This window comes from Cyanistes caeruleus, chromosome 24 (assembly GCF_971803275.1).
Source record: "Cyanistes caeruleus chromosome 24, bCyaCae1.hap1.1, whole genome shotgun sequence".
In the NCBI taxonomy this organism is placed as follows: domain Eukaryota; kingdom Metazoa; phylum Chordata; class Aves; order Passeriformes; family Paridae; genus Cyanistes; species Cyanistes caeruleus.
The window spans coordinates 994,279-1,021,896 of NC_141724.1; the positions used below are offsets into that span (position 1 = coordinate 994,279).

General features: G+C 56.4%; 1 protein-coding gene across 2 annotated transcripts in view; it reads left to right on the forward strand.

Moving 5' to 3' along the window:
* Nucleotides 1-1,131: 1,131 nt before the first annotated feature.
* Nucleotides 1,132-27,618, forward strand: part of PLXNA2 (plexin A2) — a 141,027-nt gene continuing 114,540 nt past the window's right edge. The window contains exons 1-4 of one of the 2 annotated variants that reach the window (XM_086861759.1): nucleotides 9,714-9,806; nucleotides 9,841-9,930; nucleotides 20,756-22,010; nucleotides 22,412-22,594. In XM_086861759.1, coding sequence (XP_086717885.1) covers nucleotides 20,823-22,010; nucleotides 22,412-22,594 — 1,371 coding nt within the window. In that variant the 5' untranslated portion in view covers nucleotides 9,714-9,806; nucleotides 9,841-9,930; nucleotides 20,756-20,822. Of the gene's footprint in view, nucleotides 1,254-9,713; nucleotides 9,807-9,840; nucleotides 9,931-20,755; nucleotides 22,011-22,411; nucleotides 22,595-27,618 lie in introns of those variants that run through there. The other variant, XM_086861757.1, reaches the window with a different exon arrangement.

The window sequence follows — 27,618 nt, forward strand, 5'->3', positions numbered from 1 at the left end:
CAGGATGATGGCTCTGATTTTCTCTCACGACTGTTCCAATGTGTAATAGAAAAATGGCTCAAAAATTCCCGATGACAAGATCTGGCAAACAGCAATCCATCACGGTATTGATCCCTCCACCAGTTGCACTCCTCGGAATGATTCCCATGGCCCTGGCTGGGTCAGGGTCAGCTCCTGCCTTTCAGGAGCAGAATGTCCTGCTGTGGCACTGGGACTGGCTTTTCCTCCCTGGCTCCAGGTGTTCCCAAACCCTTGTGGGCTGCTGCAGGTGGCGATGGGGTGTTGGGAAATGCTCCTCACTGGGGTACCCTGCAGCTTCCAGGTGCTTTCCCCTGTGCTGAGGCAGCAGGAGAGGCCAGGCCATGGCTCTGTGGTTGGACCACCCAACCCCAAGGAGGGATCCCCTGGTTCCCGGCCGTGGGTGGCCACGGGGCACCCTGTCCCAGCTGGCCATGGCCACCGTGGTTGGCTTCTGGCAGCTTTTGGCAGGAGCTGTGGGGGTCAGTGGCTTCAGGGGCATTGAGCCCACCCCCAGCCCTAGCTCTGCTGGAGGTCACCCGGCCTTGGCAGGAAACCAGGCCGCCAGCCCCTTGCAGAGATGGGGAAACTGAGGAACGGAGAGCTCAGGAGCAGCTCTCACCACCAGAACCGAAGCCAAGGGGCGCACGGTGGGTCAGAGCGGGGGACAGGAGCCGACACCCCCGTTCGGCTCCCCTCAGCCCCCGCAGGGCGGGACAGCTGCGGGGGCAGCTGCGGGGCTCTGGCGGGGACAGCTGTGGCGGGGCGAGGCTGCCCGGGCGCTGCGGGGCTTTGTTCCAGCGGGGAGCGCTCGGGGGGCAGCGCTCTGCGGGGACAGGGGGGCGCAGGTGAGGGGGGGACGGGGTGCCGAGCCCCGGCGGCGGCGCCGAGGCAGAGGAAGGGTTAAGGAGGGAGCGGGGGCGGCGCGGGGGCGGCGCGGGGAGCGCGCCCGGGCTCGGGGCTGGCGGAGCGGGGAGCGCGCCCGGGCTGGCGGCGGGCGGATGCCGGGGAGGGCGCAGCGCAGCCGAGCCGCGCTCGCCGCACTCGGGCAGCGCCTGCGGAGGCGATGAGAGGCCGGCGGGGCTGAGCCGAGCCGAGCCGCGCCGCGCCGGGGGAGGCGGAGGGGGCTGCGGGCAGCGGCGGCCGCCCGGCCCCGGATTTCCATGGTGCCGGGGGCCGCCTGCATCCCCCCGCCCTGAGCCGGGAGGCGGGCGGCACCGGAGCGGCGAGAGCTGGTGAGTGGCGGCGGATGGCGAGGGGCTGCTGCCCGCAGGGGTGCGGGGGGTCCCCGGGGTGGGGGCTCCGCTGGGCATCTCCCTCCGGAGGATGCGGGGAGGAGGCTCGGGATCGATGCCGCCCGCAGCTGCCCGAGCCGGGCGGCACCGGGGGCTGCGGGTGGCACCGGGGGCTGCGGGTGGCACCGGGGGCTGCGGGTGGCACCGGGGGCTGCGGGTGGCACCGGGAGCTGCGGGTGGCACCGGGGGCTGCGGGTGGCACCGGGGGCTGCGGAGCTCGGGGTGGTGCCCGGCGGCTCCGGCCCCGTCGGTGCCGGCCGTGCCCGCGGAGCCGCACGGAGATGCCGGCGGTGCCTGGGAAGGGATGGAGGAGCCGCTCCGGTTGCCCGCTTCCAGGGAATGTCGCTCCCGCTCCCTCCCCGGGCTGCTCCGCGTTCCCGTTAGACATCGCTGCTTCCCCGGTAATTCTGCGGCCGCTCGGTACCGCTCAGTCACGGTCTGGAGCCGATGCAGCGGGATAAACTCATCTCCATAAAAAGTTCCTCTTAGCAAGGAGGCGCTTTTTGGAAAACACCCCTAAATCTTAGGGGAAAAGACATAAAATCCCCACTAAAACTTTCCCAAATCCGCTCGAGACCCTTTTTGGAGGGAGGCGAGGGGAGAGATGCCGAACGCGCTTGTGCTCCCCTGAGGGAAATCCCAACTCCCGGGTGCTGGTCCCGCTTTCCGCAGCCCCGGAGCTGTGGGGAGGGTGTCGGTGACAGCCGAGGCTGCTCTGTGCGAGCTTTCCTGGCCGCCCGTGACCTCCGTTTAACCCGGCACGGTCAGGCATCCCCGGCTTTGTCTCCGCTCACGCTACGGCCAATACTCGCACGTTCCTGGAGGTGAGGCGGGTGATGTTCAATTAATCTGTGTTCTAAGGGGTATCAGAAAGTCAATAGGTTAATTTTAAGCGAGGTGAATAGTAAGTGGCAGAGGGGAAAAAAAAAAAATAAATCCCCTGTGCGTCTGTGAGCAGCAGCTGAGGCTGGGAGGTGAGGGAACGTGAAGTTCTCGGAGTGCCATGATGGGAAACCTCTGCTCAAAGGCTGCTCCTGCTCTGTGCTGGGCACTTGATGCTTCAGCGGTGCCTGCAGTGTGCTTGGCAGAGCTCGGCTGGGTTGGGGACGTGGTCCTGTCCCTCCTGCTCTGGATGGCTCCATTGATAACGGTGACTAAAGTGAAATGAGATGACCTACTTAGAGCTGAGGGACAGATGCCTGGCAAGAATCTGTGCCATCCTCGGAACAGATGTTTGGCTTTTTACCTTTAGCACAGAGGTGTTAGATCCGTTAGTGCTCAGTGGGGCTTTTTTGGTCTTTATCGCTGTCCTTTTGCCGTTTGTTGTCACTTTGGGCACCCTCAAAGCTCGAAGCGGTATTTTGGGGTGGTGCAGGGGATCAGATAAAGCAGCTTTGGTTAGAGAAGCTCGAGCAGAGAGGGACGTGACCCATCGGTGTGAGCTGTGAGATGGCTCACCAGGCGAGAGCCTCCCTCCCAACTCTCCCAAGCTCATCCCCAGCGCTCCCTGCAAGATGAAGTAACCCAATTTACCCCTCTTTGTCTTTATGGCGTTGTTCGATGTAATTAATCGTGGAGTTCCCCCAGCTCAGAACAAGTTGCTGCGGTGGAGGCAGGTCACAGACGCTGCCTAAGGTCTGCACACAACCCACCAACACGACGGGAGCAGCTCTCCCCGTGCTCTGCCTTGTTCTTTGCATTAACCCCGAGCCTCCCCTGCTTCCCGGCAGAAGGGAACTCCAGCTGGATGCGAGAGGGAAGCTGCAGACGCAGGCTGGCTGCGGGAGCCCGCAGAAGGAAGGGGTGACTGCTCCTGCCCTGTGCTCTTTAACTCTCCTCAGCAAATTGCATTAGGATGTGACAAATTGGCTCGCGAAGCAGGTAAATGGAGATGACATTTGGAGCGGTTTGCCGGGCAGAACCTGTGGAGTCGCAGGGAGATGTGTGATTTGCAGCCTCTTCCCGGCATCTCCCATTTAGGTGCCGCCACGAGGCTTTCCAGAACTTACTTTGGGAACTCCTGTTGCAGCTAAATGTGGGAGTCTCGAGCATGCCTGGGAAAGGTTGCCCAAAAGCTAGGGCAGATGTAGGTGCAGACTGTCTCATGCCGTGGGCAGCTGAGATGAGGAGCTGAACCGGGAGAGAAAGCAAAGCCGATATTTAGAAATTGCGTGAGTGGTGAGGAGCTGAAGGTGGGAAGCTGGGCTGGCTTTGGGTGCCAACGTGACGCTCTGCTGGGGGAGTGGGGACACCTTTATTCACCCAGGGATGATCCTGGAGGATCTGGGGCACCTTTGTTCACCCAGGGATGATCTTGGGGGAGCAGGAACACTTTTGTTTACCCAGGGATGATCCTGGGAGTGCAGGAACACCTTTGTTCACTGAATGATGATCTTGGGGGAGTGGGGACATCTTTGTCCACCCAGGGATGATCCTGGAGGAGCTGGGGACATCTTTATTCACCCAGGGATGATCCTGGAGGATCTGGGGCACCTTTGTTCACCCAGGGATGATCCTGGGGGAGTGGGGACACCTTTATTCACCCAGGGATGATCTTGGGGGAGTGGGGACACCTTTATTCACCCAGGGATGATCTTGGGGGAGCAGGAACACTTTTGTTCACCCAGGGATGATCCTGGGAGTGCAGGAACACCTTTGTTCACTGAATGATGATCTTGGGGGAGTGGGGACATCTTTGTCCACCCAGGGATGATCCTGGGGGAATGGGGACACCTTTGTTCACTGAATGATGATCTTGGAGGAGCTGGGGCACCTTTGTCCACCCAGGGATGATCCTGGGGGAGCTGGAACACCTTTGTTCACTGAATGATGATCCTGGGGGAGTGGGGACATCTTTGTCCACCCAGGGATGATCCTGGAGGAGAGGAGACACCTTGGCTCACCGAGCAAAGGTTTGTGGCTCTCGAAGAGGCTGCAGCGCATCCCAGCAGGAACGTGCGCTCCTGCCCCTCTCATGCCGCCTCTCCCAGCACATCCGCGGCTGCTCGAGCACGGCGGTGATCAAGCTGTTTTAATTGGCCCCTCTGCAGCCTGAACGATAAATATGTAATGGGGAGAGTGCCCCCCCTGTTCCTCACGGCTCTCAGGCTGTCATTTCTGACGGGGCACCGCGTGCTCCCATCCCCGCGCTCCCGCTCGCTTCCACCCCGTGCAAACCACGCTCCTGCCTTTGGCATCCTTAAAAGGACGGGGGGGAAAAACCTGGAAAAAGATGAACCTGAGCATGCAGTGCTCCTGAGACAGGCCCCTTCACATTTCTAAACACTCCTGATTATTCAGCTAATCTTTATTTCATGGGCCTGTTACAAGAAACACAAACGGGGGAGAAAGTAGAAGGCGGTGACACATTTAAAATACACAAGAAAAGTGCTGGCAGGAATATAATCGTTCTTCTTCCAGCGATATGAAATATTTATGGGCCTAAGTTGTGGCAAGATTCTCTGCCTCCCCTCCCACCTAACTCCGAGATGTTTTTTCCCGGTACAACAGGAACTGGGAGGCGCTGGTGGCACTGCCAGCAGCGCCCTGTCCCCTCCCAGCTGTCTGCAGGACAGGGACAGCGTCCGTCCGTCTGTCCGTCTGTCCCTCTGTCCGTGGGAAGGGAAGGGAAGGGAAGGGAAGGGAAGGGAAGGGAAGGGAAGGGAAGGGAAGGGAAGGGAAGGGAAGGGAAGGGAAGGGAAGGGAAGGGAAGGGAAGGGAAGGGAAGGGAAGGGAAGGGAAGGGAAGGGAAGGGAAGGGAAGGGAAGGGAAGGGAAGGGAAGGGAAGGGAAGGGAAGGGAAGGGAAGGGAAGGGAAGGGAAGGGAAGGGAAGGGAAGGGAAGGGAAGGGAAGGGAAGGGAAGGGAAGGGAAGGGAAGGGAAGGGAAGGGAAGGGAAGGGAAGGGAAGGGAAGGGAAGGGAAGGGAAGGGAAGGGAAGGGAAGGGAAGGGAAGGGAAGGGAAGGGAAGGGAAGGGAAGGGAAGGGAAGGGAAGGGAAGGGAAGGGAAGGGAAGGGAAGGGAAGGGAAGGGAAGGGAAGGGAAGGGAAGGGAAGGGAAGGGAAGGGAAGGGAAGGGAAGGGAAGGGCAAGGCGCCGGCCAAGCTGCCCGGCTCAAACGGGAGCGGGGCTGTTCCAGTCTGTTAACTCGAAATAATTCAGCAGCGTCCCTTCGGCGAGCTGTGAAAAGCCCCCTTTGAGGTGCCCGTGTTGTGGAGGAGCCGCCGCTCCCCCAGGGCATTCTGCTATTAATTCATTAGATCTGAGGGGTTTTTTTCTCTCGTCCCCCCTTCTTTTCTCTTCCCCACCTCCCTCCCTGGCAATTCAAACAGTGATGAATGGACAAAAATCCCTCAAGGGAAACATTTTTTCACTTAGTTACAAAGATTTCATGGCTAATTAGAGTAAATGTGGTTTTTAGAGTGTTAATCTCTTAACCAGCTTGGCTGGGAGGCCAACAACAGCACAGGGGGTGGGGGGAAAGGTGCTCCCGACTCCTCCGGGGCTGCATGGGCAGGAGCCGAGGTGACACCGAGGTGCCACCGGTGCCACCCGAGCAGCCCTGGGGACAGCTGCGCTCGCTGGGTGTCCCCGGGCACCGCGGGCTCCCTGCAGGAGCCCGGGGCCCTTTGTGCGAGCACGGAAAGGGAACAGAAGTAGAATTGAGGGCAGCTCGCTGTCCTTGGGCGGCAGCGCTCAGAGCCGCTGCCTGCGGGGGAAATAAATGTATTTACCGGGCTGCGGGAGCCTCGGGCCGCTGTGGCTCAGGGTGGCCCTGCCACCTCCTGCGGCACTGGGAGCGCGGGGACACTCGCGGCACGGGGTGTCCTTTATTGCCGAAGGTGTTGTGCTGATGGAAATCATCTCCTTTTGCGGCTGCGAAGGGATTTATCCTCATGTTTCTCTTTTCTCCCGTTCTCCCCGGCATCCGCACTTCAGCCTGGTTCTGCCTTCGCCTCCGATGGGAGAAATGGCAAAATGGGCTGAGGAACTGCTGGGCCTCCTCCCTGGGGCAGTCCCGCACCCACCCTGCGCCCCACGGGGGTGGAAATTGGGGGTGGGATGTGGGCTTGAAATTCCTCCTCATCCCACTAGAGGGGATCCTCTGGACCCGACTGAAAACCGAGCACAAACCCAGCAGGAGCAAAGCTGCGCTGGGCTGCAGCCTCTGCCTGCTGGCGATGGGCTGGAAATCTGGAAATCCGGGCTGGAAATCTGGGCTGGAAATCTGGGCTGGAAATCTGGGCTGGAAATCTGGGCTGGAAATCTGGGCTGGAAATCTGGAAATCTGGGCTGGAAATCTGGAAATCTGGAAATCTGGGCTGGAAATCTGGAAATCTGGGCTGGAAATCTGGGCTGGAAATCTGGGCTGGAAATCTGGGCTGGAAATCTGGAAATCTGGGCTGGAAATCTGGAAATCTGGAAATCTGGAATTCTGGGCTGGAAATCTGGGCTGGAAATCTGGAAATCTGGGCTGGAAATCTGGGCTGGAAATCTGGAAATCTGGGCTGGACGCAGCCCTGGAGGGGGCACGGGGGGATTTCGGTGCTTTTCAGGCATTCCCGGGTGATGCAGGCTGTCCGTGTGTCCGTGTGTCCGTGTGTCCGTGTGTCCGTGTGTCCGTGTCCGTGTGTCCGTGTCCGTGTGTCCGCGTGTCCGTGTCAGTGTGTCCGTGTGTCCGTGTCAGTGTGTCCGTGTCCGTGTGTCCGTGTCCGTGTGTCCGTGTGTCCGTGTGTCCGTGTGTCCGTGTCCGTGTGTCCGTGTGTCCGTGTGTCCGTGTGTCCGTGTGTCCGTGTGTCCGTGTGTCCGTGTCCGTGTGTCCGTGTGTCCGTGTGTCCGTGTGTCCGTGTGTCCGTGTGTCCGTGTGTCCGTGTCCGTGTGTCCGTGTGTCCGTGTGTCCGTGTCCGTGTGTCCGTGTCCGTGTGTCCGTGTGTCCGTGTGTCCGTGTGTCCGTGTGTCCGTGTGTCCGTGTGTCCGTGTGTCCGAGCAGAGCTGCTGGGCTGTGGCGAGGCTTTCCCAGGAAAGCGCAGCTTTGCCAAGGACACGAGTGCAACACGTGTGAGTGATGTGCGCTGTGCTCCCGGCTGGAATGCGCTGGGAATTCTGATCCGGGCAGCGGGATGCTGCCAGGGATGGGCTGCTGGGGAAGAGGAGCCCTCCCCTCCTCATCAGAGAGAGCCCAGCTCATGTTTGTCCCTGTAATCGCAGCTTCTGTTTGGCTGAAATCGACCTGGGAGGGGGAAATGGGGGAGTGAAAAGAGAGATAAATGTATCCTACTATGAAAATTTAATCCTGCTTTGCCTGGGCTAAAATCGCATTCAGAGCCGGAGATAAAAGGCATCAGAGTCACGTTATAAAAAAGTCCAGATGATCTCCGAAGGCTCGGGGAGAGCGAGATGGGAGAGCCCTGCCGGGGCTGTGCTGTGCCAGCGCTGCCCCTCCTCGCCTGGCACAGGGGCACACTCAGCTGCCTCTCCCCCCTTGCTGAAGGAGAAGGTTCTTCCCAGAGCTGTGGCAGTTCTGTCACCCAGCTGGCCCCGTGTCACCTGCGAGCTCCGAAAAATCTCCTTGAGCTGAGGTGACCCCACCGTGCCACGGGTTCCTGAGAGCCTGGGCACCCCCTGAAGCCCACAGAGGCTCTGCAGAGCCTGCCCAGCCCTTCCTGCATGGAGCCCTGTGGGGCTGGAGGGTCCTGTCCCAGCTCCGTGCTGGGCTCACCGTGGCAGCAGCTGCCCTTCCCGGCAGGGAATGTCCCTCGCAGCCCTTTTCCTGCCCCAGCACCGTTTCCCCACTTCACAAAAGTGAAAGGTGATGTCTGAGTAAATATTGCCCTGACCTCTCACCTCCTCCCGCTGCCGCTGCCGCTTCCCCAGGGCTCGGGGCTCTGTGGGGCTCCATGGGGCTCTGTGGGGCTCCATGGGGCTCTGTGAGGCTCCGTGGGGCTCTGTGGGGCTCTGTGGAGCTCTGTGGGGCTCTGTGGGGCTCTGTGGGGCTCTGTGGGGCTCTGTGGAGCTCTGTGGGGCTCTGGGGGGCTCTGTGGGGCTCTGTGGGGCTCTGTGGGGCTCTGTGGGCTCTGTGGGGCTCTGTGGGGCTCTGTGAGGCTCTGTGGGGCTCTGTGGGGCTCTGTGGGGCTCTGTGGAGCTCTGTGGGGCTCTGTGGGGCTCTGGGGGGCTCAGGGGGGCTCTGTGGGGCTCTGTGGGGCTCTGTGGGGCTCTGTGGAGCTCTGTGGGGCTCTGTGGGGCTCTGTGGAGCTCTGTGGGGCTCTGTGGGGCTCTGTGGGGCTCTGTGGGGCTCTGTGAGGCTCTGTGGGGCTCTGTGAGGCTCTGTGGGGCTCTGTGGGGCTCTGTGGGGCTCTGTGGGGCTCCGTGGAGCTCCGTGGGGCTCTGTGGGGCTCTGTGGAGCTCTGTGAGGCTCTGTGGGGCTCTGTGGGGCTCTGTGGGGCTCTGTGGAGCTCTGTGGGGCTCTGTGGGGCTTTGTGGGGCTCTGTGGGGCTCCGTGGGGCTCCGTGGGGCTCTGTGGGGCTCTGTGGGGCTCTGTGGGGCTCCGTGGGGCTCTGTGGGGCTCTGTGGGGCTCTGTGGGGCTCTGTGGAGCTCTGTGGGGCTCTGTGGGGCTCTGTGGGGCTCGGGGCTGGAACACAAGGCCGCTGTCTCAGGCTGGAGCTGGATGGGAAGGGCAGGGTCCGGCCTGGCTGCCCCGAGCGCGGTCAGTGGGTGCTGGACCAGCTGTGGGGAGCAGCCTGAGCTGTCGCTGTGAGTGTGACACCACCAACACCGTCCCTGTGTCACAGCCCAGCCAGACCCTGCGGGGAGCACAGGCTGCTCTGGCTGTTCTCTGCGGGAACCCACAGCAGGAATTATCCCTGTGAGCAGGAGAGCGTTCGGGGAAGGGGCACAGGCAGGGAGAGCTGAGTGTGGCTCCAGCCTCTGCCCCTCGGTGTGACCCAGAGGGGCTTCCAGGGCTCCACCAGGGCTGGACCAGCCGATCCCACCTTGCCTGGGCTCCACTGGGGATGGGGATCAGCAGTGCTGGGGTGTGTGTGGGGAAGCCCTTGGGACGCACAGGCAAATCTAATCCCGTTTTCCCACTGAGGGGGCGGTGGATGGGAGAGCAGCGCTCCTTGGAGAGGCCGCTCCCGGTGCGTACCAGCACAGACTGGAGCAAACAGCTCGCTCTCCTTGCAGCTCCTGCGTGGCTCTGACAGCATTTCCACAGCAGCAGTTTAACCCCTGCACTGTCAGGCTCTGGAGCCTCATTTCCCTGTCTCGGGAAGGGCCAGGAAAACAGGAAAGCTGCGGGGCAGAGCTGGCTCTGGCTCCTGGAGCGAGCCGGGGAGGAAGCGCGGCCACCGCGGCCCCACAGCCACCGTCACTCCCTGACTCAGCGTGCAAGAAGTTCCTCCTGTCACTTCCAGGCTCAGCCAGCCTGGGAACACATTCCTGCCAGGGAAATTGATGTGCAGCTCTTCCTGCGTGGTGGTTCTGCCATCAGAACCCGCGGTGATCCACCCCGGTCCTGCTGGGGGGCATCCAGCAAGAGAAGGGCAGAAATCTGGAGGTGTTTTCCAGGTGTTCCTGAATCTCCCTGCTTTGGTTTGCTCGCCTGGGAATGAGCTTCCGAAAAGTGAGTTTGTGCTCCGAGCTTTTGAGGTTAATACTTGGGCAGCTCTTGAAAGGAGGCTTGGAGTTGTTTGGATTTGCGTGGTGATTTCTGCGCTCTCGGGGTTTGCCTTGGCAGGGTTTTCCTTCCAGCCCAAAGTGACCATTTCCCCCTCAGAATGGGAGGCTGAGATTCTGGGAATGGGCAGCTGGGAAAGCCGTGGTCAATGTGAGTTCAACCCCCGGCTGATGGAACTGAAATCAGGATTTTCCCACTTTTTGGGGAATATTTACACAGGGCAGAGCCCAGGGGCTGGGTGCCTGCCCAGGTAGCCAGATCTGAGGGGCTCGTGTGTGGGCAGCTGGTGTGAAGAGCTTTGTTGGCCGTGGCTGGGCAGATTTATTGGTGTCAGAGCAGAGGAACGGGGAGCTGGCTGCGGAACAGGGATGTTACAGTTCAACTCCATAAAACACGCCGGCTGTCTCCTCTGCTCAGTCATTTGCCAAGTCCCCAAAAAGTCGCAGTGACAGGAGCAGAGGATGGAGCTCTGCCCTCATGATCGTATTTCCTGTCTTTGGTGGCTTATGTCACAGCCTGGAATGTTATTTGAACCAAAAAAAAAGGAAGAAAAAATAAAGCCTGCGAATTTCCTTTTGATTTTTAATGGAACTGTGAAGAGGTGGGGAGGAAAAGGGAGCGTGCCTGGAGGTTTCCTAACTGCCTCCATTATTCTCATGCTTAAAATATGCCATTTCACAGGTTTGAAATCTGCACTGAAGTTAAAACATACAACTGGGGAATGGTTTGGGTTGGAAAGGACCTTAAAGGTCCCTTCCCTGGAGGTGTCCAAGGCCAGGTTGGACGGGGCTTGGAGTAACCTGGGACAGTGGAAGGAGTCCTGCCCATGGCAGGGGGTTGGAACTGGATGAGGTTTAAGGTCCCTTCCACCCCAAACCATTGTGTGATTCCATGATAAACCCAGAGTAAACAAACTGACAGGAAGAGCTTTTCCAAATCCACCATGGAAAGAGAAACACTTCTGTGTTTGCTTAAACCTTCCAAAACTCCTGACTTTAGCTGTCTGCCCCGTGGGTTCCCAGATGAATTTAGTACCAGAGGCATCATCCCTTGTGAGCCTGGAGCTGGGAGGGCCAGGTGGAAAAACATCCCCAGCAATGTGCTCGGCTGGGAGAGCCGTGGAAGGAGGAAGGGCCCTGCAGGTTCCTTCTGTCCCGTTGTGATTTGCGGTTCTCAAGGAGTTAATTCCAGCAGCAGTGAGGACGAGCCCTCTCCTGGAGCGTTTGGCTCCCCTGGCAGCTGAGGAGCCTCCTGGAGCAGGAATTGTGTTCAAATCCTGCTCAGCGGTGACAGGTCCAGACTGTCTTTAAAAATCTCGTAGCAACCAAGGAGCTCGGGCCAAACTCGCCGAGTTCACGGGGAGAGAGAGGCAGCAGCCCCTTGCTTGTCCCTGGGCCATAATGAGGTGCTGCTACAAGAGCTTGTGGAACTCTGCTTTTCAGGGCAGCAGTTGTGTGACAGCGACAAGTTCTGTGTGACAGGGACAAGGCGCTGCCATCGGTTCCGCCAGACGAGGTGGCCACGGCTTGTGCTGGGCTCAGCTCAGCAACGCCAGAACAAATTCCTGGCAAGAAACAAAAGCAGAGGCTCTGGCCAGAACTTCCAAGGGTGTTGGATAATTTGGCAATAAATAAATAAAGATAACTTGGTAAAAATACTTGGTATTAACTTGGTAAAAACTTGGATAACTTGGTAAAAAATGAATAAAGATAAAAGTTAGCCCAGCCCGGGGTGCTGGGTCTCTGGGAGGTTTGACCTCAGCAGGGACAGGTTGGGTGGGGTTTGCAGTGAATTTTTTCACTGCTGAGTGTGAATTCTGAATGTGTTGCATTTTAACCATTCACTGCCTCATTGTGCCAATGAGCTGTGTGTTAATCCTGTCGCTGAAATGAGATTTAATTGACTTTTAGGAAAGGAATGGTCTCCCTGGGGGTGGGTCCTGCTCACCTGCCCCAGCAGAACCTGCTCTCACACCCTCTGAGCTGCAAAGATCTACTGGAAACCAAACAATTTTGGTCTCATTTCCTTCTCCTCCCAAGATTTTTAAAAAAAAACCATTATTTTTATCCCAAACTGTAAATTTTAGCATGAGAAGAAGCAGAATATTGGCTCATTTGTTCATCCCTGCGAATTCCTGCTTCACTCTCTGCAAATTCCCATTATAAACATGACACTTGGGCAGATTATCTGCTTTAGCCATCGTGTAACTGAAGGGGATATCATATTCATTTCCTTGTCACTGCGTTTGTTCTCATCTCTGTGGGATCATTTGGTGAAAAGTCTTGTGATCCTTAATGTAACTCAGCTGGTCTTTGCTTCCGGCTTCAAGAAATTCAAAGGGAGCAGCACTGAAGTGCTCGTGGATTTTCCAAAATCACCGCTTTTCCTCAGGTCTGGGAGGTTTTTTGGCCAAGCATCTGGGCTGGGTTGTTCTGGTGAAAGTTCTGCAGGTTTTTGGGCCAGAGACAGCACCAATTGTTGAGTTTTGGCTTTGTCCCCCCAATCCTTGAGCTTTGTAGGAACATTTTGGGGATCTGGAGGAGAAGTTTGTGGTTGTAAGGGGAGGATTTGTAAAACTGAACCAGCTGAGAGCGGTGCACTGGCTCTCACAAGTTGTTCTGCTGTGTTTTGGGAGGAAACTCCTTTTGTGATGTGTCCCTGGGTTCGCCAAAGGAGCCCTGCCACGAATTCAGCCGTAGCTTCTCTCCCTGTGGGATCCTCCATGTATTTTATGGAATTTTCATGGTCAGTTCTTAGCCCATCTTGGTGATGTGTCCACTCAGGGGTGACAGGGTGGCTTTGATCCCCGTGCTGTCCATCCCAAGCCGTGCCCTGGGGGTTTGGGGACAGCTGGGACAGGGCTGGGGTGGGTCCCTGGAGCAGAGCTGAATCCAAGGGTGCTGAGGGGCTCTCGGGGCAGGCAGGCTCATTGCATCCCTGTGAAATATGGCCTCACACGTCCTTGAAGGATTTATTGTTTTCCGGGCACTGACAGGCTGGATGTGGGAAGGAAGTGACTCAGTTGCTCTCCAGACAAGTGCAGCTTTGAAATCCAGGGAGGCAGGAGGCAGCTGAGCCGCTCCGGCTCGCTCCCGTTGGAATTCCCGGTGTGGCCGTCACTCCTGCTGGGTCCTGGCAGGGAAAAAGCCAGGCTGGGCAGTGGCCATGAGGCCACGGGAGCCTGTGGGGTGAGGGTGTCACAGCAGAGCAGGTGACAAGGGGAGCTGGGACCAACAGGAGAGGCTGTGCCGAGGCTGGGAGCAGCTGGAGCAGCCCATGGCCAATCGATTGCCACGCCAGGGGCACAGTGTGGGACACAGCCCGAGCAGCAGCAGCTTCCAGGGGGGTTTATGGAATATTTTCCACCCCCACAAGCACTGTGACCTTTCCTGGGTGAGGAGTGTGGGTGCTGCAGCTCCTCTCCTGTCACCCACGTTGTCCCCACAGTGCTGGAGTCTGTGCCCTGCTCTGCTACACAGGGATTTGTAGAGCTGCTGATTTTCCTCAGGCTTTTGGGATATCTCATCCATCAAAGTGTCCAGCCCCTCTTTAGCCTCAGACCTTCTGGCTGATGTCAGATGTGGACGTCAGCAGCTGCTTTCTCCATCTTATTATCAGCTTGGTTGGAGAGAGAGAAGTTTTTAAATGACAGAGATCCTTAGCAAAGAAACGAGAGTTAGTGTTAAAAATAAAGAAAACAAGACAGCTCGTTTCATCTAAACAGAAGGGTTATTAAACAGGCTTGAATTAATCAGAGATCTGCCAGAGCTCTGAAATTGAAAAGCAGGGCAGAGGAGCAGGGAGCACACGAGTGTGAAGGAGCCACTCTCTCAAGCAGACATTGATGTCCCGACACTCGGGGAGAGGAGAGGACAGTGTTGGTGGCACCGAGGGGAGATGGCTCCAGGCCTCGGGGTCTGGACCCCAGCAGATGAGGCTGGGGGCACCTGCCAGCCCTGGGAGCCCACGGGCAGAGCCTGGCAGGCCTGGTGGGAGCCTGAGCATGGCCAGGCACCATCCCTGCAGCTCTGAGCTCTGTGGCTGTCCCTTCTCCTGCTGGGTGGAGCAGACTGGGCAGGGATGGAACTGTTTTACCCTTCCCAGGGCTCAAGCACATGGAAACTCTGTCAGAAACACCCCCAGCCTGAGGGATGCTCTTGGAAGGGCGGCCAGCCCTGGCAAAGAGGCTTTGGGGCATTTTCTTGGTGTGGCTGCTGAAGCTGGAGGTGATTGCAGCTCCCAGCCCACCCTTCCAGCAGGACAGGGGCTGACCAACAGGCCCTGAAGGGTCCTTCAGTCCCTGCCTCACTTTTCCTGTTTGTTTAAGGGCTTTTGCTGTGTTCTACCTCCCCAAATCCTCGTGATCCCGCGGTGGCACCTGGTGACAATTCCTCCTGTGTTTGTGGCGGGATGCTGGCGCTGTGACTGGCGCTGGCAGCTGGAGGGGAGCAGAGGGATGAACCTCTCCGTGCCCGGGGCTGTGGCACCGCTGCCCTGCCCAGGTGTGGGTGTGAGCAGGCTCAGCTCGGTGCTAACCCCAGCACACAGCCCCGCTCTGGAGCCGCAGAGAGCCCCAAACGCTCCCAGAGGTGCTCCCAGACAGCGCCAAGCTCCCCACAACCCCAGCACCGCTGGCTGAGACAGATCCAGCGCTGCACAGCTGGGGACTCAGCAGCTCAGAACCTGATTTTAACAAATGTACCATTTCCTGGTTTACTTAGGTAACAGCACTGTGGCCACTGTGTAAATACATCTGGTGCCGGAGGGAGCGGGGGATAACGAACACGGCTCGCTGCAAGGGGCTGGCACAGCCAAAGGACTTCTGTTGCAGGATTTCTGTTTAATGGAGTGGCTGGGGACCCATTTAATTTGAAGCTGGGGTTCTTCACTTGCCTGTGGTGTGCTTGGAGTGAGGCCAGGAGAAGCCGCTGCTTATTTTTCTCCTGCGGTTCGGTGGCCGCTCTGTGATCCTCCCTCGTGCTGCTCTGTAATATTCTCTTGTAATAAACTGCAGCTGGATGTCACCTGGGGACACAGTGCTGGGCTCAGGCTCGGGAGATAAAACTCCCTGCCTTGCCACTGGGACCTTTTGCTTAGCCTTGGGCAAATCATTTCATCGTTTAATCTGCTTGCACCTAAGGTCAGCAGCCGTTAAATTCCATTTTGTTGGGAATAAAGGCCATGAATAATCAAGCGATGCTCAGGTGCACTGGTGGAGAGGTGGATAAAGCTCAGTCCATCAAGACTCAGGTAGGAAACCAGGAAAAGCACTTTCTGAGGCACACAAAACTGACCTAGATTGCCTGCAGGGGTTGTGGATTCTGTTTCTGGGGGTCCTTGAGGACCCTTTAGAGAAGCACCACTGGATGATGGCTGTAACAGCAGGAGGCTGCGTTAGACACAACTCTCTGTCCCACTCTTACCCTTCCAACATTATCCAAAGCCTGTTTACACAGGTTGGGCTGAACCCGAGCCTCCCCAAAACTTGACTAAAGCAGCTGTGAAACTTCACAAGTGTTAAATTTCCCCTCGGTGTCAGACTTCAAGGCAGCCAGGAAAATCAGGGTCCGTTCTGCTCCGTGCCCCAGCACGTCAGGTTGTCACCAGCATCAGACCTGTCCTTGGGGACTGCTTGGGGAATGAAATCCTCCTTGCCCTGCTCCCCTCTCCAAGCAAGGTCATTTAGGAGCTATTTCCCAGCAGTGCACTCAGTCGCTGCCAGCTGTGGTTTCTCAGAGAGCAGGTGTCAAGTGTCAGAGAAGGTTTCTAATTTCTGCCACCGAGGTGTCCCAGCTTGGACATGGATTTCCCTGGAAGCCCTGTGGGGCTGCTGGGTTAAACCACTCCAGCTGTGAGGCACAGCTGGGTGACAGCCACAGCTGTGCTGCCGCTTTGGGTCTCCCTGGGGATGGGAACTGAGGAGCACAACGTGTCCAGCAGATCTGGGACGGGCAGGGGTGGCCTCAGATGTGCTGTGTCCCTCCAGACCGCAGCTGCAGGGCTCTCCCTGCATTTTCTGTTTCCCTGGACCCGTGTGTGCACAGGAGGGAGGTGGAGGGGAGAGCTTTGCGCAGTGTGTGTTGAATAAACAAATATCTGGGCTCGGGACACATTTTGTGCATAATTCCTGTGATGGTGTTTGTTATCAGGGAAATGCCTTTTCGTGGCTGGGCTCTGTTCTTCCCCTCCTCTTCCTTGTCCCAGGCCTGGAGGAAGCAATAATCACAATGCTGTGTTTTGCCCTCTTAACTCTTTCTCAGAACGGTGCTGGGCCTGTGGAATGGCATCCCTGGGAATGAGCAGCTCCTGGCACAGGTCCTGCTCCTGCCTGCCAGCACAGAGCAGGGACTGGGAGAGCCAGAAAGGTCCATTTTGGTCCAAAGGGTTCAGGTTGTGTTTTAGGAAAAGGTTGTTATTTGTCATCCCTGTGGAGAAAACATTGGAGAAACCTCAGAGCCGACTCCAGACCCTTCACTGGTGATTTACAACTTGTCCTTATTGTTGTTGGAGTGAAAATATGAGCTAGGAAAGGCCAAGAAGGGATAGGAGCCGTCCTCATGTTGCAGAATTCCAGTAATGCACACCAAGCTGGCAGGAACTTCCCTGGGGGTCAGGCTCTCGGTGCCTGGCTGGTGGGCACTGCTCTGGAGGGAGGAGTTCCACAGCTCCCAGCTCCAGGACAGCCAGGAAATCCATGGATGCACCAAGGCTGCTCTACACCAAGGGCTGTGTGAGTGGGCAGGGAGCTTGCTGCTGCCCAAGGGGGATCTGCTGGAGTGGGGCTCCTCTGGCCTGGCCAGCGCTGAGCACCCAGACCTCTGATCCATGCTGGAAACATCCCAGGCCTTGGAGAAGCTTCCATCAGACAGTTTGGCTCAGACTTTCTGTCTAATTAAACCAAATTAATTATTGTAAGGTCTCCTCCACAGCTGACAAATGTGTCCTGAATGTCCCTCCTTCGAGGGGATCAATCACTGCAGCAGCTTCAGTGCTTGGAAAGGTTTCACAGGAAAATTCTTGACATGCTGCAGGAGGGGTGAGGGTGCAGATCTCTGTTCCCACTTTGCTACAAATTCACGGCCAAACCCGGGGCCTTTCCCCTCATTCCTGCCATGTGGAGCCAGCAGAAGGGGAAAGGCTCAGGCTGGAGCACAGCTGGGGGTGCTCCAGAGGGTTTGTTCTGTCTCTGGGTTATCCCGTGCAGCCTGTCCTCCTGGGGACCCTTTGGTAGGGGTGTGACACCTTGGGGACCCTTTGGGCAGGACAGGGGGGTGTGTGACAGCCTGGGGACCCTTTGGGCAGGGCAGAGGTGTCCTCCTGGGGACCCTTGGGCAGGGGTGTGACATTCTGGGGACATGCTGTCACCACAGCCACCAATCCCATGGGGTTCCAAAGAGCAAAAGGGGCAGAAGGCAGCCCCAGCTTCGAGAGCAAGTCCAGCCCCTCAGGAGGGTCTGTTCAGGGACACAGCCTGGGATTTATGGCCCAACCTGCTCCCCCTGAGGGTGCCTGGGGACCCTGGGGACCTCTGGGCAGGGGACAACACAGGGACAGGAAAAGGGACAGAAAAAAGGGACAGACAGGGAAAAGCTTGTGGGGCTGGGAGGGAGGAGGTGAGGTGGGGGTGTCTGTGAGGATGAGGGGCAGTGCAGGTTCTGGGGCCAGTGAGGACACTGGGGATGCTTTGCTGTGTCCTGGAGGTGCCAGAGGGGGTGAAACACCCCAGGAAAGAGGAGCTGAGTGTGCAGAGGCGATGGGTGAGGGCCCAGCAGAGCTGAGTATAAATCACTGCTCACCAGACCTACCCCACCCCCAAAGAAAAGCCCCCTCAGCACCAGGCAAACACAGCTGCCACCCTGGTGACATCAGAATTGTGTCTTTGAGCCATCATTTGCCACGGGAGATTCTCTTGTTTTGGCTTTAATTTTCTTTTTTTTTTTTTTTTTTTTTTTGCCTGGTTGTTGTTTTGGTTTTTGTTGTTTGGTTTTTGTTTTTTTTTTTGGTCTGCACAAAATGCCACTAATGACAAACTGTGGTGCCCGTGAGTGAGTGACAGCTGAAATGAGAGAAATGACTAATGGTGCCTCCTGAAGCCCTGTCACATGGAGATTAAATGAGCCCTTTTTTCTTCCCCCCTCAATGAGAATCATGGGCATTTGAATAATAATATTATAGTCTCCATTAGGATGACAGTGGGGGAAAAAATCGGCTCAGACCTGTGATTATTCCTTCAATCTAATAATTATTTAAATACCAGATAACTCCTTTCAGCCTAATTGAGGCCTTTCAGCTGCTTGGGTTTATATTGTGTGCCTGAATTTACTCTTGCTTTCACCTTGCGTTACTAATAGCTGCAGATTGCTTCTGAGGCTGTATTTTAAAACTCTCTTCAGGAAAAAAAAAAGAAAAGAAAGAGAGGAAAAATTAATGATCAAATGGTATTAAGGATCAGAGTTAAAATCACCCATTCTGTTGGTGTTTAACTCCCCAGGTGTTTGGCCTCCTCCACAGGGATGGTTTGAGGAGGGAGGGACTTCAAGCCCATGCAGGGACACCTTCCACCACCCCAGGCTGCTCCAAACCCCATCCAAACAGGCCTTGGACACTTCAGGGATGTGGCAGCCACAGTTGGCAACCTCTGCCAACCTCTCCCCCCTCTGTGAGGCAGGAATTCCTCCCCAGAATGCAGGTGACCCTCAGAGGGAGCGGGTTCTCTGGCTGTTTGGTGTCGGTCTCGCTGAGCTCTGTGCCTCACCTTGTCCCCCAGCCCCGTGGGTGATGGGATCCAGGGATGGCTGGGTAGGATGGCAGCTCAGGCCACGGTCTGTGCTGTTCAGATCATGTTTGAAAGGCGTGATCTGTGCTGCTGTTGGCAGTGACTGCTCAGAAATGCTCTGCAAAGCTTTCTCTGGGAAGGGCAGCGGGGCTGGGCTCCAGCGGAGCAGCTCCACGCGCGCTGGGTTTGGACCGGCTCGGGATGGAAACATCTCTGGAAAAGATCTAAAGCTGCTGTGGTCCCACACATGCAGATGTGTGTAAGGTTCAGTTCTTTAAGTGCATTCATTTCCAGCCTGCACCGTCCTTGCCTCACTTTGCCATGGAACAGCTTTGTGAGAATCAGGAGCTGCTGAACAGGAGGGTTGTGAGTGCAGAGCTCTCCAGCAGGGCCTCACCCTTCTCAGTGGTATCTCTCCCTTTGGGGCTCCCCTTGAGCCAGAGCCTGTAGGGGACATGTCCCAGGGCTTGGGGCACTGTGTGGTTCCAGGCAAAGCTGCTCTGAGCCCCGTGATCGGGTGTCACCGTGTGTCACCAGCACGGAGAGAATCCCAGATCCCTGGGAGCCCTTTGGTCCGTTCCATTTGGAAAGATTCTGGCTCAGGGAATGGTGCTGGGGTGTTCTCTCAGAAATGTGGTGGGAAGAGCTGAGGAGTCCCCAGTCCTGCTGTGCTTGGGAAGGCAGCAGGGGCAGCTGTTCTGTGCCAGAACACCGAGGGGGTGGCAGGGCCCGTGTCCTCCCTGGGACAGACAAACTGCCGCAGCCCAAGGCGGGAGCGCCGAGCCTGGCAGCGGGAGGGAAGCAGCTGGGGAAGTTCTCCCTGAGCAGAATGAGAAAGCCATTACCGCTGCCTGTCTCCTGTCGTGTCTCCTGTCAGTGACACGGGGACGGCAGCGCAGGGACAGAGCTCCTCTGTCACCTCTCAGGAACAGCCGTCTCCGGCTCCCGGCGGGAACAAGCTAAAGAGCGGCTCTTTGGTGACACTCAGGGTGGCTTTTCAGCACCAGGAATTGCTGTAAATTTAAATAAACCAAAGCAAGAGCAGCAGCCATCAGATGGGGGTGAGAGAACAGCCTCCTGCCCTGGCAGGGGGATCAGAGCTGCAGGGCAGGGTTCCCATGGGGGGTGTGGGGCTGGCCCTGTTGGGACACCGTGGGTGCAGAATGTGCCTCATCCTCAGCTTCATCGCAACCCTGAGGTGAGGGAGGAGGTCTCTGGAGTGGTTCCTCTGCCTGCCCAGCCTGGAGCACATAAGAAATGCATAATTTTTGATAAAGGAGAACTTCCCGGTGGTTTTCTGCATCCTTGCACTCCGACACCTCTGTGGTCAGGTCAAGCAAGCTGCTCTAGGCTGGTGGTCTCTCCCCTGCTGGCAGGGATGGTGGCTGATCTAACCATGTGCTCCCAGCTTGGCAGCAGCTGCTTTTGGCAGGAAAGCACCTTGTGAAGGAGTTCCTGCCGAAAAAGCACCTGCTTGAGAGGCACTTCTGGCTCTGGGGAGGGTCTGAGGCGAGATGTCAGTGCCTTCAGTGTGTTTGTGCTCAATGAACTTGCCTGCACGAGGCTTCTTCCTCAGGTTCCCAAATTAAATCAGAGAGGGTTTCAAGGTAAAGAACAGCTCTTATTTCCTCTGCTGCTTCCAGCAACACACCCTGCAGGAGACATCCTTTCAGCCAAGATTGCAGATGGATGGCTGGGGCTGTGAGCCACAGGCTTTGTCTTGGGCTGGAGCTGATTCTCCCCTCCCTGGCTGAGCAGAGCGTGCTCTGAACAGCCAAACCCAGCCACAAATTAAGATGCAGGGGCTGAAACAAGTGGCAAAGCATCAAGCCTGAACTGTTCTCCAGTAAGTTGTGGACTTGCTTAATTCTCGTTGTGCTCGGATACATCTTCCCTTTATCTCAAGGACTGTGTAATTAGAAAGCCTCCTTTGAATTTTATCTGCAGGGCACACGGGATCTAATCCTTGGCTCTGGGTGGTTCTTCTCTCCACAGAACCATGTGAGGGGCATTGCCGGGGCTCAGGACACGCGCGGGGGACGCGGAGTTTGCCTTTCCCAGGATGGATCAGAGGAGGAACTGGCCTCGGGCACTGGACTCTGATGGCTGGTCAGTGGCTCTGCTCTGCCTCTTCCTGGCGTCGCTGTCCCGGAACGTGTCCAGCAATGCCTTGTTCAACACTTTCCACTCGGAGAACCGGGACTGGACGTTCAACCACCTGACGGTGCACCGCGGCACCGGCGCCGTCTACGTGGGGGCCATCAACAGGGTGTACAAGCTTTCGGGGAACCTGACCATTCTGGTGGCCCACAAAACCGGTCCCGAGGAGGACAACAAATCCTGCTACCCGCCCCTCATCGTGCAGCCATGCAGCGAGGTCCTCACGCTCACCAACAACGTCAACAAGCTGCTCATCATCGACTACTCCGAGAACCGGCTGCTGGCGTGCGGCAGCCTCTACCAGGGGGTCTGCAAGCTGCTGCGCCTCGACGACCTCTTCATCCTGGTGGAGCCCTCGCACAAGAAGGAGCATTACCTCTCCAGCGTCAACAAAACGGGCACCATGTACGGGGTGATCGTGCGCTCCGAGGGCGAGGACGGCAAGCTGTTCATCGGCACGGCGGTGGATGGCAAGCAGGATTATTTCCCCACCCTCTCCAGCCGCAAGCTGCCCCGAGACCCGGAGTCGTCGGCGATGTTGGATTACGAGCTCCACAGTGACTTTGTTTCGTCCCTCATCAAAATCCCCTCGGACACGCTGGCCCTGGTTTCGCACTTTGACATCTTTTACATCTACGGCTTCTCCAGTGGCAACTTCGTCTATTTCCTGACGGTGCAGCCAGAGACCCCTGAGGGCGTCTCCATCAACTCCGCCAGCGACCTCTTCTACACCTCCCGCATCGTCCGCCTGTGCAAGGACGACCCCAAGTTCCACTCGTACGTGTCCCTGCCCTTCGGCTGCGTCCGGGGGGACACGGAGTACCGCCTGCTGCAGGCCGCCTACCTGTCCAAGCCAGGGGAGGTGCTGGCCAGGGCCCTCAACATCACGGCGCAGGAGGATGTGCTCTTTGCCATCTTCTCCAAGGGGCAGAAGCAGTACCACCACCCCCCCGACGACTCGGCGCTCTGCGCCTTCCCCATCCGCACCGTCAACGCCCACATCAAGGAGCGCCTGCAGTCCTGCTACCAGGGCGAGGGCAACCTGGAGCTCAACTGGCTGCTGGGGAAGGATGTCCAGTGCACCAAAGCGGTAAGGATGCACAGGGTGATGGCTGTGGGGGCCCTCGAGAGCCAGGATCAATGAAACACCAGTTTACAGAGTAGTGTCAGCCCGTCTGTGCCTCAGTTTCCCTACATTCAGAGCACTCTTCCCTTTTAATCCATGCTCTCATCCTACAGTGTGATGACAATGAGGGAAGGGGTGGTGTTAAGGCAGGATAAAGGTGTGCAGCTTCCTGGGAGTCTTTGTCATTCCCAGGGTGGGGCTCTGGAAGCTGCAGGAGCCCTGGGGAGGGTGGCTGGAGCTGGCAGGGGGTGGCACGTTGGTGGCCCTGCTGCTGGCACTGCCAGCTCCCTCCACACCACCCCGAGTGTGTGGGGCTGCCCTGGGCTCTGTTTCACTCACAGCTGCCCCAAACCTTGTCATTCCAGCCAGTCCCCATCGATGACAACTTCTGTGGGCTCGACATCAACCAGCCCCTGGGGGGCTCGGTGCCCGTGGATGGGGTCACGCTCTTCACCTCCAGCCGCGACCGCATGACCTCCGTGGCTTCCTACGTCTACAACGGCTACAGCGTGGTCTTCGTGGGCACCAAGACGGGCAAGCTGAAGAAGGTAAGCTTGTTCTGAGCCTGTGCAGAGCCAGGAGCTGGGTTTTGTCTCTTTGGGGACGCTCTGGTGTGTCACTGCTGCTGTGTCTTATGGGTGTTTCCCGGTGGGAAACTGGGAGTGAAGCAGGAGTGGAAATGGAAGGGTTGGAGAGGCAGAGTTCAGCCCTCAGTGCTGTTAGTGTGGTTTGTTTTGAAGTGTTTTGGGAAAGGTGAGGTTGAAGCTGCTGCAGGATGGTCCTGGAAAGGAACCAAAGGAGGTCAGATGGAAATCTTGCAATCGTTTTGTTTCCCAGAAATCCTGCTACCGGTGTAGAAGGCTGTGAGTTACAAAGCCTTTGGAGCTGCTGGTGCTGGCAGGATTTTGGTCATGGAGAGACAGGAACGGGTTAATGTGGCTGCTTTTGGAACCAAGCCTCAGGGCAGACTCCCACTGCTTCCTTCTGCCTCTTCTGCTGGATGATCGATCAGCCCTGGAACATTCCTTGTCCTCTGCATCACAAACACTGGGAGGGGATGGTAGGGCTCAGGTGAGAGCCACAGAATGTCTTGGGTTGGAAGGGACTTGGGCAAGGACACCAAACCCAGATTGCTCCAAGCCTGTGTCCAACCCGACCTTGAATGATTTTTAGGCCTTTGAAGTCCAGCTGGGATTTCCCCACTTCTGAGTCATGAAATCTCACAATATTCTGAGTTGGAAGGGAACTCTCTGAGGAGGTCTGTATTTAAAATAGGTTTGGAAGTGGCCTTGGGGTGTAAACAGCGGTGTGTGAGAGCCCTCCTTGGCCTCTGGAGCTGGAGCTGCAGCTGGAAGCCAGCTCAGTCTGATCCAGCTCCAGCAAAAGCAGCCTCGGAGCTGCTGCTCTGGCAAGCTGAGACCTTTGCAATTAACCTCAGCTCTAAATGACAGCATTAGGTGAACCCGTTAAATGCAGCCCCTGCTCCTTCATGCCAGGGAAAGAGTTAACAAATGTAATCAACAGCAGGCTGTTAATTTTTTGAGTCCTTAAGCAGCAGGGAATTTCTTCCTCATCTATCCAGGAAGATACAAGGACAGGCAGATACTACACTTGAATGTCTGCATCATTTTAATTACATCAGCTCATTAATATTCATTCAGCACTTTACAAGTGCTGAGTAGTAGTAAATTAGGTGCCTCCCTGGTGCCTCTCGAGTGTCAGTGGGGCAATTTTGAACGTGGGGGAGAGGGAGCTTGTAAAGCAGAGCCCTTCACTTCCCTGCTTGCCATGGCACAGGGGAGAGGGATTTTCAGCTAAATGGAAGGAAAAGGAGCCCTCGGCACATCCCAAACGTGTGTGCCAAGCTCGGAGTTTGGGCTGCAGTTGGGGATGCAGCAGGGGATGCAGCCGGGGATGCAGCCGGGGATGCAGCCAGGGATGCAGTTGGGGATGCAGCCAGGGATGCAGTTGGGGATGCAGTTGGGGATGCAGCTGGGGATGCAGCAGAGGATGCAGCCAGGGATGCAGCCGGGGATGCAGCAGGGGATGCAGCCGGGGATGCAGCCGGGGATGCAGCCAGGGATGCAGTTGGGGATGCAGCCGGGGATGCAGCCGGGGATGCAGCAGGGGATGCAGCCAGGGATGCAGCAGGGGATGCAGCCAGGGATGCAGCAGGGGATGCAGCCGGGGATGCAGCCCGGTGCTTGCTGTGCCCAGGGTTTGGTGGCAGGGGAGGCTCCTCAATCAGAGGCAGCAAAAGCAGGAGCCTGTGCCTGCACACGAGATATTTACGGGATTGTTCCATGAATTATGAAGGATTACAGAAGCAGCAGTCTCTCCAGCAGGGTTTCATTCCTGGTGCTCGTCTACACTGAACACTTTTTGATGCAAAGTCAATCTATTCCTGCTCCACTGTCCACAGGGAGGGCTGTGGAATCCTTCACCTGCAATCCTTCATCTGTTGGATGAAAATTGGCCCATCTCTGAAGTAAATTCATTCCAGACATTCACTACAGTCAGGTTTTCATGGCATCTGCCCTTATTTAACAGCAGAGCTGCCTGCAGCTGATGGGAACCATCCCCCCAGTAATTAACTGGAACAATCATGGTCCCATCCTCCCCTGTGTGGGGCTGAGGATGTTGCTGTTCTCTCACAGCTCTGTCTACACCTTTTGCAGATTTTCCCTCATTTTTCACATGGGATTATCTTTTCCATGGCCTGAGGGAGCCCAGGTGAGGCGTAGGAAGCAGCTCTGCACTGAGCTGAGGGGCTGTGGATGCAGAGGAGGCAGGACCCGGGGGAAGTTAACAGGTTGTCTCCAGATTTCGTGCCTGTTCCAGGATAACCAGACATGTCTGGAAGTCGAGAGCTCAGGACTCTCTCCTTATCTCTCCTTCCCCATCTGTGAAATGATGGTGGAAGTGTTCAGCACCTCTGTAAGCGCCAGCGATTTGTGGAGATGCCTTTTCCACCTGATCTCCTCCTCCGTCTCAGATCTACCCACACAATTAATGTCTGAAAGCTTTGTCACACCTATTCCCTCGCCCACAGCTGTTGATTTCCTTTGGAAACAAGCTGCTGGCTCCGTCTGGCCTTTCAGGGAAGGATTTTGGTGTAGCTGGAGGAAAGTCAGGGAGATGGCTCCGAAATCTTTCAAATTGTGCTCCCCCAGTGAGAATTCCTTACTGGAAACACTGGGTCATCTCACTGGTGTCCTCCTGCCTTTAGCTCTTCACCTCTGCTCCTGCTGGTTCTGCTCCCCAGGAATTGTCTCAGAGTGGGAGAAAAGCAAATGCTGCTGATGCCGTGGCCCTTTGGCCGAGCACAGGTACGTGGGATGAAATTCCCCCTCCTGCTCTCCTTCCAAAGCACCTCAGCCTCCTGGCTGGGGGAAAAAAGGGGAAAGGGGCTCATGTTGGAGACATAACCATTCAGAATCGTGGATTCCTCCAATAAAACCGTTTCCATCAAGCAAAATGAAAAGGGGCATTAATGCAACAGTTAACAGCAACTAAGTGCTGGGGGGAGATGTGTCAGCTCGCTTGTTCTGTTTATGGGCTTCATACAATTCTATCAATATTGATGTGTGATGCCTTTGATTTTGACACTAATCATTGCCATGAATTAAATTTGCAGCCATATAATTAGAACTGCTATTAATAGGGCCTCAAGCTAAGCACTGCTGTGCTAGCTGTCTTTTTCCTGATGGAAAACGGCATCCACGGAACTCAGCTGATGTGTGTGTGCCTGGGAGATGCTGAGACTGATGTGGAGATTGCTGTGCTTAGAGGGGCTGCTCTGGAAGGCAGATTCATGGAGAGGGTCTGGCTCTGAGGTTTCCAGGGAATCCCACCAGAGTTGCCCTTAACTTCCCAGGGGTTTGCTGCTCCTGGGACCCACAGCTGTAGTGGGAGAGAGGAGCATTGCAGGGAGAGGGGGAACCCTCAGTGCAGGGCTGTTATTGCCGTGTTTCCATTCCATCTCCCCTTCCCCGTGCCAATCCTCCCATTTATTCCCCTGCCCCAGCAGAGCCGTGTCAGCCCCGCGTCCCTGCGCACGCCTGGTTCCATCTCATCAGCCTGAGCTCAGTGCCTGGGATGGCAGCGAGGCTTGCCACTAAAAATCAATCTTGTATTTCATCCCGAGAGGTCTGTTTCTTATTAGGTCTAATAAATCAGTGAAGTGCCCTTCATTCAGCTTGTCAATGCAGGACATTGTTTGTGATCAAGAATAAATAAATGTCTCTGCTCTGTCTGCCAGTCGCCATCTAGGTATTATTTTTCCATCACGCTGTTTATGCTGGCTGTAGGAAAAATGTGGTTCCTGCAGCCTTGCCTGCCTTCCCACGAGCTGGGAATGCTCCTGGGTGGTACAGGGGACGGAAAAGCTGGAACAGTGATGTTGTACCTGGGTTTCACCCAGCGCTGAGTTGCTCGGTGGTGATAAGGTTTTAATTTGTGTGCTGGAGATGTGGAGGTGTTGCAGTGCTGCAGGCAAGGGCCCAGGTGTGGTTATTTCAGGTGCCCTGAGGTGAAGGATAAAGCGTGTGAATGAAATCACCCCCAGTTCTCCTGGAAAATGGATGGAAAATTCTCCTGGACAACTGTGACACGCTTGGGACAGGGGAGCTGCGCTGGACATGGCTCAGAATCATCCCAGGGGTGAGATCAGCCCCAAAGAGCTGCTCAGGCTCTGCCTGCAGGAGTGCCACAGAGAAATCCACACTGCTGGGGCTCTCTTTGTGATGGGACACACACTCCTGTCACCTGCTGAATTCCTGAGCTCTGTCCTTGCTCCCCACCTCCGCTTTTCCAAGGGACAGCGATGAGTGATTGGATTGCGCCGCCAGAGGAACGGAGAACTTTTAAGTGCGTCGTTACGTCTTGGGACGTGAGAGTTTTATTCAGCTTGGCTGATTTAATTTGTTCCATTAGTGGGAATAAAGGAGGTCTTTCACAATGAAATATATATGTCCGAACCTGTCCTTAGATGACTTCATTCTATGGATGGTTATCTCATCCCGGTAATTTATCCTTCATTATCGCATCCCGCGACACTTCAGGAGAAGCTGGGTTGCATCAGTGTGTGGAGAAGCCAAGAGGACGCCAGGCTGTTATTGAGCAGATGAAAATCATCAATTTGCAGGCGCCTTCCAAAGGATTTGCCTGGTTTTAGCTGTAGGTTGGGAGGTCATTGACGGCTCCATGGTCAATCCATCACCCTCGGGGCGCAGATCCCCACATCCCAGCAGAGGTGTGAGAGGGCAGGTGGTTCTTGTTTGGCTGAAGAAGTTGTTTAATTGAAAGGTCTGAGAAAAAAGAGCCTGATTTTTGCCCTAGGATGTGAAATAAGGGGGTGTTTGTTCAGTACTGGACTTGCTGCTGTGGCTGGAGGAGCTGGGATTTGTCTTCTCCCTAAACAAAGATTTTCCAGCCTCAAAAAGTAATTCCTCTTTGCTTCCATCTGTGCTGTCAAAGCACAGAAATGGATCCCCAAAATGCTCCATGGTCCCTCACATTTATCACTTTTCATAGCCAGAAGTTGGAATCCTATTAACTGGAATTTGTGCAA